Below are 17,402 nucleotides of genomic sequence, written 5' to 3' on the forward strand. Positions count from 1 at the left end.
AAGAAAACACCAAAGGGCAATTCCGAGGAATCCACTGCACCACTTCAGGGAAACACTGGTATTATTACTTCTCTCTTCTCCTCATACATAATCATAATTTCTCAGCTTATATAAAACATTGATCTTTGTTACAAGTACCTGAAAATGTTGCAAGCTCAACACTTTGTTTTCAGAGCTACATCTTTGATCGAATCAATAGTGATACATTGAAATTCCTTGGCTCTTACATACTGTGCCTGTTTGATTCATGCTGAGAAGCAATACGCTACGACAGGCCCCGAGGGCTGTTGAGCAACCGGGCATTCTGCAGTCAGGCATGTGAGACCAAGCCAGGTGTAAATGAAACGCAAACAATTTGATTTTCTCTGCCTTGGTAGTGACAGATACGTGCGCAAAGCCACATCCTGATAAAAACCCGGTTTGGCGTCGCAACCTGCCTCATGCTGCATTTGTTCCGCTGACAGTTGACCCTGAAAGGTCACCTATAACGGTTTCTCTACAGGTGAGTACAGAGGATATTTTTTTCAGCTAATAAAATACTGAATAAAAAGGTCAGGGTTTTAATTCTCCACATAGGAATGTTAATCTAATACATACATATTAGATTAGATGGAATTCTTATGCCTTTAATTATCTGACCCCTCCGGTTTATCTTCGATCCCTTTAGGGCTTTTTGACCCCAGGTTGGCAACCACTGAAATACACTGCAAAGCCATTGAAAGGAATATACTAGTTTTCAATGGGATGCCCCATGGCTATATATCCTGGGGGGGGGGGCAGGGGAGGATTGGAAGTGAGGAAGATCAGCATGTTTCTGGTTTTGTCAGGAAGCGCTGCAGAGGTCCAGGCCAGACTTCATCAGTCGCTCCCAAGGCAGAGTGCAAGAGCTGGAGCGAAGGGCACGGGCGAGGAGGCAGCAGGTGGTGTCGGCAGACCCACAGTCACGTGCTGCCCTCAGGCAGAGGAGAGCCCACAGCGCCCGGACTACCTCTCTGAACGGTATTGTACCTGCAGCCAACCCTCACCTGTCTCATCCACTGCATTGTAACTGCGCAGCTGCAGCGGCTATTTTCCACATACAGATGCAGGATCAAGAGCACGGGAGTATAGCTGTCAGCCATTATGTGTTGTTTTTCAAGGCTGATACCAATATTTTTGGATTCAAGTTGCTGATAGGTAACATTTTGCCCAATTACGCAACATGTTGTTTTGCTCAAATCCACCAAAACTCTGCACTGAAACCCAAAATACTGGACTAATCAGTAGTTTTAGACAAGGCAACTACTCCATGACAGGCAAACACCACATTAACATTCTGTACTGCTATTAAGCACAGGAATTACTTTATTACTTTTTAAATCTAAACATAGAAGTAAAACAATCAGGAAAATGTAAAAAGATTCAGGATGTATTCAGGATGGAGAGTGAACTGGCACACCAGGTTTGGATGAAACTAAATACAATAAAAGGCACTTGAAATAAGATATGAAACAAATGGCTTTATTGCATATACATGCAAGTGCTCCTCTATTGAATCACAAGCTTTCAGGATGATTGCCAGCACTGGATATCAGTGGAAATACTTTGTGACCTTCAGATGTCATTAAGCTCTCCATGCAGTGTTCGGTCTGATGAGATTTTCGCTCAGAGTGCCAAGCTTCACAGTTAGACAATAAAGAATGTAAAGATTCGTGTCAGGGATTTTGCAGCTCTCTCTGCCCTCTACAGGCTGCAACAGGAAGATACACCAGTGGGTCAGTGACAGCTGGGGAAGTGACAGATTTAGACTAGGTCACATCATTTCTCTGAGGATTTCATCAGTGTTTATAAATCTGATGACACCCTTTACTTGTAGAAATCCTTTTGGGAACTCACTCAAATTATACTTTATAAAAACCTGAAAATGTTATAGAAAAAGTGGAATTAATGTCCCTATTCGAAATAATCTTGTGTCTTGTATTGTCTTTCCTGAGATTGTAATATGATCCTTTTCTTTTCTGTGAGAGAGGAAGCCTTCAGTCTCTTCAAACACTAGAAAAAGCTAGAGTGATATACTGCCATGCTTTTGAGCCTTCAACTCAATCAGCGTTGTGTGTGTGTGTGTGTGTATGTGTGTGCGTGTGTGTGTGCACGAATGTGCTCATTTGTCCAGATAACCTTTTCAAACCCAGAGATAAAGTCATTACTGGGAAAGAGATGCGTCTCAGATCCAAGCGGTGAGTTCCGTCTCATTCTCCACGTTGGCATGCTGTCAGTTTCTTCTTCTTTCTGGGCAGACTCATCCTTATCTCTTGCATCACTTTCACATGTGAAGGCAGAGCCTGTATTGATGACATCTGCTTACAAAATATGCTGCTCTTGTTTCCCTGCCAAGACTTTTGCTCTATAATTATGTTTCTTCCTTCTTCCATGCATCACTTGTTTGCTTTCCCTTCCTGGCAAATCCACCTATTGATTTGGAAGATATGTTTGACTGTGGATTTATACAGACTATATGTGTGTTGTGTATAGTTGATATAGAGGAAGAAAGTGGTGCGTGGAAAGTAATTGACTGTAGGAAGCACTTCAATTTATCTATAATAGGGCTTTTTAAAAAGGTTGGAGGTGACTTAATTCTTGATAGAAAAATATTGTTTTTGGATAATAGATGAATTGGTATTGCTATTTTTTTTTTTTTTTTTAAATATCAACCCTTAACTATCATTCGTCCTTACCGGCAAACTTTAGCAATAATCATAAAACACACAAAATGATCATTTTGTCACAGCACGCTTGCAGAGGCGAAGAGGAAAAAGGATGAAGAGAAAACCAAGGAGGTGTGCTTGACCAACAGGCAGCGAGTTGAACTTTTCAAAAAGGTAATTCCTCTACGTCTTTCTGTCAAAGCAAAGATGAGTGATGCGGAACACATCTAGAGTATTTCTATTCAACTGAATAAATATCAAACAGTTTCAATGAAGAGCTGGAGCTCGCTGATACACAATATACAGTAAATGATATTGTACATCATATAAGTGTAGACTGATTCTTATGCTCCATCATCATCATCTCTTGAAATTTAGGCATCATTCCTGCCATGTGTGATTTCCCTGAGGTTTTGTATGAATAAACAACGTAAAGAGGAATCATGCACTGAATCGCAAAATGTATGAAAAATAAGGAATAAAACAAAACCTCAAAACAACTCACCAGAGAGTTAACAAGTATTTGCCTGAGACACTGCACAGAACATTAATTGTGTCTATGACCCACAGGCAATTGAGCAAGTAATAACACACCTTTCTCCTACAAGCTCAATTAAACCTTGCAAAGGGTGAAACATTTTGCAATAATGACCAACACTAAAGGGCTTTAGTAATAATGCAGCTTTTCCTCTCTTCACAGCAGTGCAGCTGTTGAAAGTAATAATGGCTTTAAATTACCTACAAAGTCTGTCATGGTTAATTGAAAAGACCAGCATTGAGTGGGACACATGAGGTTGAACTTGAAGGACATTCATTCAAACCCCCCCACCCCAAAAAAAACAAACTTGCAGGTGCATGGGATGCACGGTGTATTTGTGGATTTTCTTCTGTTGTTGCCGGCCTTGTGGGCTTATGAAGAAATATCCAACAGAGCCTCATGTTTATTTTGTATATTACGGTGCTTTGAAGCAGGAATTCACATTTTTATTAAGTGTCTGGTCTTCATTTCTCCACTTTATATTCAACATCATTGTCAAATTTGCATATTTCTTCAAGCAAATAAGTCAACAACCAAGGTAGAGACTTCTGATAATAATATTGAATAAAATTTATAAAAAAGTGTAGAAGTGCAGGAGTATTTTGTTATACACAACAAACATGTCTTATGGTTAGGTTATGTTTTGATTGATTGTGTGTAACAAAGATGTAACAATAGGAAAATAAAAAAGATGCAAATGTCATTTGTGCTTATTTCTAAAAGGAGCCACATTACATTGAATATCTTTTGCTGTTAAATCAATGAGTTTATTCTTCCACTAGAGGTCGCTGCTGCCAAACTTTTGCTATTTTCATGCACTTCTCCCAGTTAGAAGAGAAATGCTGCCCTTAAAAAATACATTTCAGAAGTGGTTCATCATGTGAAGTGGGTGTGGGTGTCTTTATATGGTCAATAATTATCATCCTCCAAACAACTTCTTTTTTTTTTTTTGTTTTTGCTAGAGTAATTGTAGTTGCTCGCATTCACTCTGCACCCCACACCCTTTCTCTCATTATGGAGAAAAAACTGTGAACAGTCTCATTGTGCTGGGAGCATGAGGCCTGTGTCCCTCAAGGAACAAAAGGCCCTTCAGTGGCAGAGACAACTACGGTGCAGTGCCACCATTCAGCCGAGCTGCAGACGGAGCGGTTGCCCGCACACAGCTGCTCCACCCACACTGCTGCTGTGGCAGATAACAGGGGGAAGATGGCCCCTGCCAGAGGATCCAGCAGGTCCTGAGAGTGGAGCCGGAGTGTGACGGCAGGGACCAGGCTTCACCTTTGTTTTTTTTTTGTACAGGATTGTGGTTCACATCTGAGGCTTGAAGAGCATGTGTGTATGTATGTGTGTGTGTGTGTGTGTGTGTGTGTGTGTGTGTGTTTGTGTGTGTGTTTGTGTGTGTGTTTGTGTGTTTGCCATGGACTGGATTACATTCACAGGGCTTTTGTGTGGTGATCTGTACCCATCATTCTGTCCTTATTGTTTCAGCAATCTCAGTATTTTCTTTCTTTCTTCTTTTTTCAGAAGCTGTTGGATCAGCTTCTGCAGAGGAGCAGCAGCTGAATGACTGGCAACAGATGAAGATGATGACATGACCAAGGCTGCATCATTGCATAACAGACGGAAGAAGTGAACTCTGCCCTTTGACTGTGCTGATATGAGTTAAAGTATCAGTGTAGGTCATGATATGAATCTAGCCTTACCTCAGCTTAAGCATCTGCGTGTTTCTCTCCTTTACCATTGCGTTTGTGTTACAGAGCTTAACATCTGTTTTTCTCAAATACAAGAACATGCCAATCTTTCAAAAACCGAGAAGGTCGTCTAACATCAGTTTCTGATGTTTTGAAGGGTTTTTACAATCCCCAAAGACTCTTCTGTCAAAAAAATTGAAAAAAAGAAAAAAAAAGACTTTTAAACTGTCCTTGTTGCAACTCTACCATATCTCCCAATCCAACAAAAGATGGTAGGCAAAAGTTGCACTTCTCTTTGCCCATTTAAATAGAGAAATACCCGATGATAAAGTGTTTTTAATAAGTTTGGGTTTAAAATAGTTTTTTATGCAATAGAGAAATTCTTTGGGATATATCTATGAAGTTTTTCTTTCTTAACATTCCACAAGTGGGTTGAGGGTCAGAAACAGCGTCCATTGAGCCAAGACCAAGTGGGGTTGAGGAAGAACCAAGACAAAGGCCAGAAAGCTGAAATCAGAGCACAATACAGTCTGATATGATTTGTCCCCAGATCGACACCTCTCCTCCATAATAAAGGGTCCCCAAGTGTTAAGAAAGTTAGGGTAGGCTTTGGACAGAGTATAAAAAGTTTTTCCAAGGGGTATACAGGAAACTATGTCGTTTTGCCATTTTTTTCAAAGCAGGGAGGGGAAACTGATTTCCACTCTCTGAGGATCACCCTTTTTGCTATGACCATACCGAGCCTGTGGGCTTGTTGTAATGCAGGGGGAAAAGTCAAAAAATAGTTGGAACAACCCAATATCACAAAGAGAGTCAGGGATCCGCTGTCTGCTGTATATGCCGCTGCACAAATGAAAAATGTCATCCCAGAAACTCTTGGGGAATGACCAGAAAGGATGACCTGGGTCCCCGTCACTTGGCTTGTACTTATAACAGGTAGCAGAGACGGAAGGAAAAATACTTCAGTTTGGTCTGATGGATGACTTTAAATGGAATAAGTCTAGCATTGATGTAGGTTTTCATCCCATCTAAATCATCAGAAATAGCCTCTCTACTGTCCTTAATCCATGCCTCTTTAATGTGGAAAACAAGGCCAACAAACTGTGACATTAAATGTTTGGAGGTAGGGATTCTAGTCATAGGGTCATGGAGGTTGTGTTTGGGCATTATATCGAAGTCTGATCTAATTTGCAGATACAGAAAAAAGTGGCCAAGACAGAGGTCAAATTTCACCTGAAATTGAGCAAAAGATGCAAAACAGTTGTTAATGTAAAGATCCTTAATAGTAGACAGACCTTTATCTGACCGGTACAAAAAAAACAACATCCATTAAACCGTGTTTAAAAGAGGAGTTCTGGCATGTAGGAGCACAAATGGACAATTCTGAACGACCCAGCACACCCTTGATTTGCAAGAGAATCTTAAATGAATTGTGCAAAATCAAATCATCCTTCAGTTGTTTGGTTTAGAAAGTAAAATGTCCGTTAAGGAGGCCTCAATAAGTAGTGCAGCATTACAAGACTGAGTCTCAGGCCAACTGGGACAGAGGGCGCTCCTCTGCCCTGCCACAGCTGGAGCAGGATTCGTGGGGAGAATTTTTAAAATCCAGATGGGCAGAAGAGTCTTTGAATATGCTGGAAAGACTTTCAAAACAGCGTTGAGTGTTGTTTTTGAAATATTGGCATTGAATTTTCTATTTAAAAAAAAAACAGATACTTACCTCTGTGACCCCGCTGTCCTTTCCACTCTTCTGGTCTGCAATTACAAATGAAGATGGGAAAAATGAATGTATGAAATCATGTCTCAGCATTCTGTTTTTGGTTGTAATCAAATATCCCACTGACTGATATCCTCTTGATGGAATATCTACACCAGTAACGTATTTTGTTTATCGGTGTTATCTTGTCTTCACTTGATTGCAAATTGCCTTTCTCTGCAGAATACTTCATGTAATGGGATGCAGAGTAACCCTCTCGCTGCACGACAAAAGCGCTGATGTCCTCACCCAGCCACTTTCACATGATCTCATGTGATGCGAAGAAGTGATATAAGACAAAATAATTCATTATGCTGCACGGTCCCACCCAGGACAGTCTTCAGCTGTCCTCATTACACAACCAATAAGCAGACAGAAGCCTGAAATGGGCTCTGCTATTATTCAGTGCCAGCTATTAGCCGTAAGATGGAGGAATGTGACCCCTTCTCACTGGAAATGCCCCGTTAATGGACAATGCCGATTTGAATGGAGCTTCTGTCTCTGTCTTTGTCTCATGATGGACTGGGGGATGCCAATACAGATTTAGATTTGTGTGTTTTGATCCAAAGCGAATATGCTGCTCGACAACATGATGGAGCTGGGCATAAATCAAAAGTGAGATGTGTGGATATTTATTTTTGGAATAATAGACAACAGAGCAGATGCCCTTTTCATTACCCTTAATTGTTATTTCACTCATTAGCCTTTAAGTTGGGGTTCTTTCATAGTCCAGCTGTTTCATCCATCTAAATTTGCGCTGATGTCTTGGAGAAGACAGATAATTACTACTGACTGTTTCTGTAAACCTTATTTCAAGTCAGTGCATATCCATGTGTGGGTGTATTTGGACAGTGGGAGTATATTAATAACAGCATGGTTTATAATTATTCCCTTCTTTCTAAAATGAGCAAATTTAGACTATAATTTAGAAAAAGGCAATTATAAACCATGGATGCTGCTTAAAGAACATTATTTACTGTGTGTTGTTTTCTCTGTTTAAAGAAGGCTTTATTCTTCTGGTTTAAGTAGCTTTGTCTATCCACTGGTCTAATGACGAAGATGGTTTTACTGTGCAATGTGATATAAATTCTTTATACTTCAACTATGTATTTTATATTTTAATCTAATTATATGTATTTTATATGTGACTTGTGTGTAGATCTCTTTTGTTGAATTTCCCTTCAAATGTGACAGTAAAATCTGAGTCCAAAAAGTCTTTTTTTTCCCATACTAGATTGACAAAATAACAGGAGTGAGCTGGAATAACTTCCGTAAAGTTGAGATTTATTATTGAGTACTATCTGTTCTAGCACACCAACAGAAAGTCCTGTTTTACTGCCTGCTACTCTCTGCGCCTTATCATCTTCCTCGAAACACCCCCCGGTTCTTAAAAAGAGCAAAAGATCAGCTCTTTGTAACATCCTTTAGCTGAATGTTGAGTTCCAGTGAAATCAGCATGCAGGGAAATACTCCTCACTATTCTTTTATTTTCATTCATATTTTGAATCTGAAAGGACACTTTTTGAGCCACTGAGGTTTCTGAGCATCGTGACACTCGGTTGCAACCTATAGCTCCTACTTCAAATGGTGTGAGGCAACAATGTGTGCTGCTGTGACTGTACCTTAAACCTTCATGCTGGGAGCATATTGTACACGGAATGCTGTACTTTCATTTTCTCCTGTGGGGGAGAAAAGGCTTTGAAGAAACCCAGCCTGCATGTGGACATGTGCATGTTTTCTGCCTGATTCTCATTCTGAAGTGGACGGCCATGTGGTGCAATGCAGAGTGCACACACTGAGGAGCATAACTGAGCAGAGCCACAGTGTTTGAATACACCATGTGCACATGTCCCTTTTCAATAAGCCCATGTAATCATTTTGTGCATCACAGCAACGTAAACTCAGAGTCTTAAGCTGTTTGAAAGTCTTGTGAATACAATTGATGTGTTCAAAGTAAAACCACTGTCTGATGTCTGTTCTCTGAACACAGAGAACAGAGCTCGGAGCCATCAGATTCAGCTGGCTTTGCGAATCTGCATTTTTTTTTTCACACATGCATTCACAAGAGCATCTGTGTGTGAGGGCTGTGTAGGCTTTATTATTTAAATTTACACTCAGTGTGGGCTGCCACAGTGTGTGTGCGCCAATAAAGCTCGCTGGGTCAATCACAGCAAGGGATATAAGAGACAGGGCGGAAATGAATTTCTTTGCCTTCAAAATAAAACGCTAGGTTCGCTCACCTTCGAAACCCTTTTAAAAAAAATACACAATGACATTTGGGTTAAATTGAACGTCTGTAAGGTAAGGGTGGACATTGGTGCAAAACTCAGTCTGTAATTTGACAAAATCATAACTCAAGGTGCACTTACTGGGATTTTTGGGACACCACTCACAACTTTTGACAGCGCAATGTAAAAGTGCTTGCTTACTCTGACCAACAGTCCAAAACATATTGCTTCAGATTTTAAGTTTGAAGTGATAAGAAGCAAAGATCAGCAGCAAATCCTTACATTTCAAATTTTGCATTGTGGTTTGCTTAAACAATTTAAATGAGGTTCAGGTAGCTGCCAGCTTTTTTTTCTTTTTGTTTTGTTTTTAACTGCATGTCACAGGGAAAGTAGAGTGAAAGTTAAGTTACGGAAAAAAGTAAACATCGAGTCAACATTATTTTGTGAAACTTTTCCTTAGTCAACAATGATGATTTTTCTTTTTATATTGTAATAGATTAAAGGAGAGGAAGAAGTTAATTTGATGTAAGTAATTTTAACCTATATTCCTTAAATGCATTCTTTATTTTAATCTTATTGTGATGTGTAATGTTGGGTTTTACTTTGAAAGCTTGTACCGGAAGTCATAGCCTATTTGTTTCTGGTAACGTGACGCTGCTCGTTTAATTATTGTGGGCGCTCGAGGTGGCTTTAGGACCTCGCGGAGCGCCTTATTGAAGCACATGGTCCCCACTCATAAGACAACACTTCTCGCCAGTAATTGCCCTGGAATTGATGTCATTCCAGTGGGCGACTGACACAGCGGCGGCTTGTGTGTTTGTCAATGTTTTCATCGGTCCTTTCACTCACATTTCTCCACTTTTTTCCGCGCGCTGCAGCCGGTGACTTGGACACCTTTGAATGGGGAAAGTGTGCGGAGTTAAAATCAGCTGTGCTCGGGATTTCCGAAAGCACCGCTCACACACTTGATCATATTTCAGGAAGTCGTTTTATTTTTTGGGGGAAAGGGGGGTGGGGGGGGTTTGCTCTTTGCTGCTCATCAGCTGTTGTTGGGCTGAGATTGTATGATGGTTCGCGCTGCAGTCAAACAGTAAAGCCAAGCTAGTCTTGTCCACCGCTTCAGCCGGGCATCATGAACCCCGGGAGCCGGAGCCTGAAGTTTGTGATTTTGACAGCACTTCAGGCTTTGTCTGTCTCTCTATCGGTGTGTGACAGCGTGCTCTCCACATCTGCTGAAGGTAAGAGGTGAAGAAGATGGTGAAGGTGCAGAATTTACTTTGCATTTATCAAAGGTCCATGTGCAAAAGTAGTGAATAGACTGTTCTCCTAATTGTTTTATGTCTTTTCGCCTGGAAGAAAAGGCTTTTATTTGTATCTTGAAATTAACCTGTCTGCATTTGCCATTGTGCATTTTGCTTATTATGTATCTATTCTATTCTATATTCATGTCCCCCCTTTGGCTGTTTTGGGTACACCATGTTTTATGAAAGCCTTTATTAGAACAGATCTGTAACACATGTTCAGGCAGAATGAAACATCTCCAGTGTAAACAAGCTTTCTAAATCCATTCTCTCCAATAGAGCTCAACTGTATGCCAATAGCAGAGCATCAATTTTTTTTTAGTTCGCAGTCCACCCAGTGTGTGTACACCTCAGAGGAGAGGAGACGCTGTATAATTGATGATGCTGAAACTCTCTTTGGTAATCAGTGGTAGCACTGGAAGCACACTTCAGTTTTTCAAGGCACTTCAAACATACTTCAGTTTTTCAAATGCAGATGAATTCCAGGGTTATTTTCGTAGCAAACGTAAAATCTAAGTCTCATTGTTGGTTTGAACTTAAGCAGTCAAGCAGCTTTTTTTTTTTTTTTTTTTTTTTTTTTGGACAACCTCTATATTAGGGTGTTTATTGTGTTTTTGATATCCCAGCAACAAATGGAAAAGAGCTGCTTTTGTGAGCTCTGGGGAAATGTTCAAATGTGATGTCAGCGTGTGTCTATGCTCGTGTTTGTGTCTCATACGGTCTCTGCAACACCTTGGGGCTGTGGCTCATGACATCTCAGTCGCCAGTGTTCCATGCCCTAGGTGAGATTCAACAAGGATGCTACACAGCAGTTTTAGAAACGGTGGTGAGTGGAGGAGCTGTACTTTTACCGAAAACTTTTGACATCCAAATACACTGGCAGTCACGACATTCAGTGTGGAATCCTGGGAATTAATTACCAGCAAGGGCAAATGTGTAAAACTTGGGATTGAAGCATGAGGAAGTTGTTCATTTATTCATCAACCGTTCACCATCATCAGAAGTTGGCCTTGATGCGTCTTTCCCGTGGGTACAGACTCGTTGAAAACCATCATCGCCAGTTCATTTGTGGCGTGTGAAAGTCTGGGCAGATCAGCATTGGCAGGATATTTACCTGCTTGGGGGTAATTCGGGCTGATTAAGATAAATGGATGGAGTGTGAACAAGTCCTTGTTAACCCCCACAGGAGTTGGGGTGAAATTTAAAAGAGAAAAATAATCAAACTGTGTGAAATGCAGGGTGATAGCTGACTTCAAAATTAATTTGAAAATGTCAAAACTTGAGAGTGGAATTCTTATTTCTTTCTTTCCCTTTGCACCACTTATAGACAAAATGATTCGATTCATGAAAATAATTAGCACTTCATGTGCAGGAATCATTAGTGCTCCCTTTTATGAGCCTCCACTTTGTCTCCTGCACTTTTGTCTTTGCTGTCAGAATCCAAGGGTGCTAAGAAAAGATCTCCATGCAATGTCATATTTGCATTCATATTTCATGACACCGCTCCTTGAGCTTTCTTGTCGGTTTTCCTCTCCCTGTTTGTCTTGCGCGTGTTTCTGTCTTAGCTGGGGATCGTTTGTGAATGATTTCCTCCAATGGTTGACACACTTAGTGTCAGCCAGCATTTACTAGCCAGCTGCACTGCTTCAGCCAACATGACTGTCTCTGCCTCGAGCGCTGCATGCAGCTTGCGTGCTGCACGCTCAGACTAATGAAAGCTGAGCTGAGAATATATTTTTGGACTATAGTAAAACATTCCTTTAGCAAACAGTGTCCTCCCCCAGAGAGACATTATCACCATGATGTGACCCATCTCGAGTCAGAGGCATTTAGTATCTTTTCAGTATGAATGGGTTCTGATCTTCCAGATGAGTGGTTCAGGATATTTAAGACCCAGGAGGCTGGTAAGAAGAGTCGGCCAATGTGTGGTTGTGCATTAAGACAGATTGATCAACCAGTTGCTGTTCCGCACTGGGGATATTTATATAGGAGGGGGAGAATAGCTGGACTTTTGCTCATGTGGCCTGACCCTACATGTGTTGCATTAATTTCTTCGAAGCTGCTTTGGACTCATTTGACCCCCCCACCCCACAAAAAAAAACAAAAAACACGCAAGCTGAAACCTGATGCTACCTCTGGACTTTCTCACTGGAGACTATCACACCCAGACAGGTCATAGTTGAGCTGTGCACGCCTCACTCCCGAACGTCCTCTCTCTCGTCTGGTCATAGCGCCCTGCACTTGGCTCAGACATCTCCTGTCAGTGTCAAATCTATCTGGGGTAGTTCATGTTCCACTCCATTAGTGTTTCACAAAAAAAGTCAGTGACAGTCTATAAACCTGTTCTGGTCAGTTCTTGTGTTTAGTTTTGTAGTACTCTTAGGTGTAGTGCAATTAATCTTTACATTTCACTTGTTCACATGTTATTTTGCATGGTGGTTGTTTGGCCAGAGTTTTCTCTGGTCACAAGAAGAACTACACAACAAGATGAAAAACATATCTATAAGAGACATTTTTCACAGCAGGAAAAGTCAAGGTGCAATCAAGGACATTAATACTATAGCACTCCCAGGGCTTGGCTATTCTGCATGCTGGTTCACTGTAATGGCTCACTGGAGCACTTAATGGAACTGAGCTAATGTTATTAGTTTCACCTGTGCTTCTCCTGCAAGTCAACAAGTAAAAATGGTCCATTATGACCTTTTTAAAGTAACATTTTAGCTGTATGTTCTAGCAACATTAGCATTCATTTGAACATGTTTCTGGCCACCTGACGAACGTTAAGTCGTTCATTCTTCTAGCCCTGGTTTGGTCTCCACCGAGTCCTGAGAATTTATGCTTTCCTTTTTGATTGGCTTAAAGGTAGCTAGTTGCTCAACTTGTGTTAGCTAAAACGTAGCTAGTTGCTAACTGCTGAGCAATTAGCATATGGTGGGTTATGAGAGATTTCTTTGCTGAGAACTGCTACATTTAGCTACTGGAGCCAAATTAAGAATCACAGCAATTACTAACTTGTTGGCCACTTGGGGGCAGTAGACCAAGCTGTAAATACAACATTGAAAGATGAATTATTACCACATGGAGTAATTGCAGTGTACCTCCTTTAAAATTGTGTTTCTTGCCACCTGATTAACGTTAGTCCAATATGATCCTAGTAGTCATTTGATCCTTTGTAAATATGAAAGTTTGATTTGTGCAATTTTAAGTCTATTTTTAATATTTACACCTAATCACCTCTTTGACTGAGATTGAATTTCATAAATATGTAAGTAGTTTTAGCAGATATCTTGTGTCACACATTTTTAATTTACAGGAAACTGAAAATGCACTTTTCACATTGTCCATGTTAATTTATTCATATTTTTTTTTTGTAACTTGAAAATCATATCAGCATCTACCTATTTATATTTCTCCAAGATCTAGAAGAGAAATATAAATGTCAGCTTTTGAAACTCAGTAAGGTGTAGGTGGTGATAAGCATTAAACATTTGAAGAGAATAGAAACTAATTGCAATTCCAGTTTAACACTGTATTACACTGTAGATCCTGAGGGAAACATTACCCAGTTTGACTAGATTCCATGTGTATATGCAGTCATTGTCTTCCATTGAGATTTGAAACACATAATTTTACGTCTTGGCTCCAGATAATATATCTTCCAGCCTGACATGCACCATCCACCCAGATTTCACCTCCCTATTCTGCAATGAGAAGGGACAAGCCGGCCTATGGTTCTTAATAGTAAGACGTGTTAACAGGAACAAGACAGGTCACCTCCTACCTGGAAGAGTTTCTAACAAACTGGCCCAGCGGAGGTTCAGCTGCTGCCAGTTGTTTTCTCTGAGTCTGTCTGAGTTGTGTTTCACAGGCGGACCTGTGATGTATTTTTAAGTGAAACAGAGCAAGCAGCACATCAAACACCTACACATAGACGAAAGTTTCAAGTAGAACATTGACCAATCCAAGATTGTTAAAAGTTTGGGCTGGTTGTTTTCACGTTGTCAAACACCTAGTGAAAGGAGCATTTCTTTATTTCTTTATTTATTTCTTTATTTATTTGTATCATAAAATACAGAGAGCTCAAGCTGAGCGCATTTCAAATGCATTCAATTTAAAATGATATAAAGAACATCTGCAAATTCTCAGCATTTGTGCAGAGGCTGGGAGGTGTCGTAGAGGAAAAAATAAAACTGATTAGTGCGCACAAATTACCATTTTGAGAACACAAATCATTAAATTGAGAGCACGAATCACTAATTTGAGAGCTGTATGTTTGCACAGCCAAGAGCTAATGTTTAGCCTTTTTGCTTGATGAATAACTTAAATAAATGCAATTTAAATATCAAACTTAGTCTTGCATAATTTGCTCAATCCACTAATCAAGTAAGTGTGTCAGAGCTATTTCATTTTCATCAAACACTGATGTGACTTTTTCCACTGAGGTAATGACACGGTTGTCACTACATGCTGCATGATAACCGATAACATAGAGATGTGTGATGATATAGCAGCTGCCCCTCCTTTCCTTTCTCTGTCTTTCTAAGACGGCTTGAAGTTTTTTTTTTTTTTTTTTTTTTTCTTTGAATGTGCGCCAGACATGTGCTTCCCATGACAGAGGAGTTCCAAGGAGTTACAAGCTTTCACACAGCTCTGCTCCAGAAGCTCCCCTCCGACTCTGACCTTTGTTGCTGAGGCACGCAGGCTCCATGCCAGGCAGCGAGCGCAGCCTTTGCAGCTGGGGGGCGTAATGGTGTTACCCACCGGGGGCGTAACGGCACTGGTTTCTCAGGACAACATTAACCTCCTGCTGAGCCAAGGGGAATGTTTTTTGCGGCAGGACCATCTATTTCCCATAGAGTAATTATGTCCTGACATCAGGCTAGTGTGACAGTAAATGAGCTCGGTGTACAAGGTGGGGGTAGAGAGATGGAGTCAGAAAGAGAGAGAGAGAGAGAGAGCGCACACAAAAGAGCTATTTACCAGTAGAGGGAGTCCAGTGTTAAACGGCATGATTATGACCCTAAATATGCTCTAAAAAAAATGCCGCCAATAAATCCAACCATTAACAACTCTCATTGCAGTGACTTTTGACACACTGCTACCTTATTAGATTTAATTTAAGTAGACCCCCTTTCCAGTTCGTGCAGATTCCTATTACCATGATGTCACCCGCAGGTTTCTCTGTTTCCTAGTACAACCCTCAGGGTGTTGACATAATGTACCCCGAATGGGTCACATGTTTACTGTGGAGTTAAGCCAAGATTACCAGGCACTTTTCACCTTTGCTCTGTAATCCCTACGAACCCACTAAGGCTCAAGTGACAAATTATACGGAGCGAGGCGAAGATTAGGTGATCAACAGAACGTTTAGGCCTGTTTCTCAAATGTGAGAATTTGCATCATTTAAGGCTGCAACTTAGCAACCACCCTCATGACTGATTAATCTTTGGATTATTTTTAAATTTCCTATAGAGGAAATGGTGATAAATGCTCATCACGAGTTCCCAGAGCCCCAGGTGACGCCTTGAAATAGCTTGTTTTGTTCGACTAAAAGAATCAAGGATATTTCTCTACCATGAGAAAAAGGAAGAAAAAAAGTAGCAAATCCTCACCTTTGACACACTAAACCTTTCCTTTATTTCGACTGTTGGTTGATTAAAACAGGCAGATTGACAACTTCGCCTTGGGCTTTTGGAATTTGATCTGTTTTGGCATCCTATGAAATAAAGGATTAATTGATTAATCAGAAAAAAAATGATAGTCAATAATGATTAGTCACGGGCCTAGACACAAAGTGATAAGGAGAGGAGTGGAGTTCATTGTTTTTGTCTTCAAGGTCATTTATGAAAGCGTGTCTGGGTGATGGATCTCACTCCCAATGTATCATTCATCAGTCTATTCCCAATCACCATTCTGTTTGAATTAGCATAATTTGCCCACCGTGATTGGGGATAAATTGAGCTCGTGAAATGCCTGTCAATCAGCCATTATTAAATGAACAATGGCCATAAACTTTCACAAAGTTTTCCCTCATGGGCTGATGTCAGAGGCAACTTTTTGGCTTAGAAACTTTGTTGGATCATGTCCCCAACTCAGTCAGTGCCCTGATTAAAGCCATCCACTGCATCTGGATAAAAATATCTGCAGATAGATGCACTTGATGCAGAAAAAGTGATCTTATTTTTTTTATTTATTTATTTTTTTTATTAGATTTGCTTTATCAAGAACACACTTACTGGTGGAACCAGGGAAAACCTTCTTCAAACTCATCTCTCTGCCCTAATTAATTCCACATGCCCTTGTTACAGGCCCATTCCCGCCTCGAGGGTTGACTAGTAACTAAACAGTGTCCACACATGTCAAACAATGCCGTTTCCTCTGCACTTGTTTTCATACTATTCAAGGGATTTTTTTTGCATGTCAAAGAGTCTCCTTCAAGCTGTCAAAGGCTTTGTTTTCCATTTTTTCAATCTAACATATTTTCAAGATGGAAGAGAGTCAGAGTGACTTTGGGGTGTGTCCTTGTGTGTTCTTGTGCCAGCCATCAGACAAGGTTGCATGCGATTAGGAGCGCTTTTTATTGATGTGTGCACACGTGTAGCCTGTATCCCATCTCAGTGAGGACCCGCACACATGTTGGTTGGGGGGGGGGGGCACGGCCTCATCAAGTGTGAAGATGAAAAGAACAGCATGCCATTTGTGTTGGAGAAGCATAGACTGTTATGAATACATTACTTCATGGTTGCCTGTCAAGGAGTGAGTTGCGGTCGGTTGCGAGAAAGCAGGCTCTGGGGTTTAATAAAGCCGAACAGTTGTTGATTTGTTTTGGTGGAACAGAGCGAGGGCCGGAGCTGTGAGAGGGCAGTAAGAAAGAAAGAAGTGAGAAAGTTCATCTGTTCCTGGGGACCAGCGGCCCCGTAGCCTGTGGAAAATGCATTCATTTGGGAACTTTGATAAAACCAGGAAATGATTCACCTTGAAATACCATCAGGAACCGTACACTGCCCTAGAAAGCACGGATTTGGCGAGTTTTACGGCAAAACGTGGCTAGGTGTTGAGGTTAAAAGAGGCCGAAGTTTTGTTGAAAACTGAATGAAACATGGATTGAAATGTTGTTGAAACCACTGTTGAACTCGAAACTAGGCATCTTAAAAATCCCAGGGTTAATTTAGGAATCTCTCCACCCCCATATCACCGCATCAGT

At 40.7% G+C, this 17,402-nt stretch overlaps 1 protein-coding gene across 1 annotated transcript in view; it reads left to right on the top strand.

Moving 5' to 3' along the window:
* Positions 1-9,686: 9,686 nt before the first annotated feature.
* Positions 9,687-17,402, top strand: part of LOC111220075 (disintegrin and metalloproteinase domain-containing protein 12-like) — a 73,970-nt gene continuing 66,254 nt past the window's right edge. Inside the window, exon 1 of the mRNA XM_022743029.1 lies at positions 9,687-10,135. Within this exon, the coding sequence (XP_022598750.1) occupies positions 10,030-10,135 (106 nt within the window). The 5' untranslated portion in view covers positions 9,687-10,029. The remainder of the gene's footprint in view (positions 10,136-17,402) is intronic.

Source organism: Seriola dumerili, unplaced genomic scaffold (genome assembly GCF_002260705.1).
Source record: "Seriola dumerili isolate Sdu_G_001 unplaced genomic scaffold, Sdu_1.0 BDQW01000068.1, whole genome shotgun sequence".
Classification (NCBI taxonomy): domain Eukaryota; kingdom Metazoa; phylum Chordata; class Actinopteri; order Carangiformes; family Carangidae; genus Seriola; species Seriola dumerili.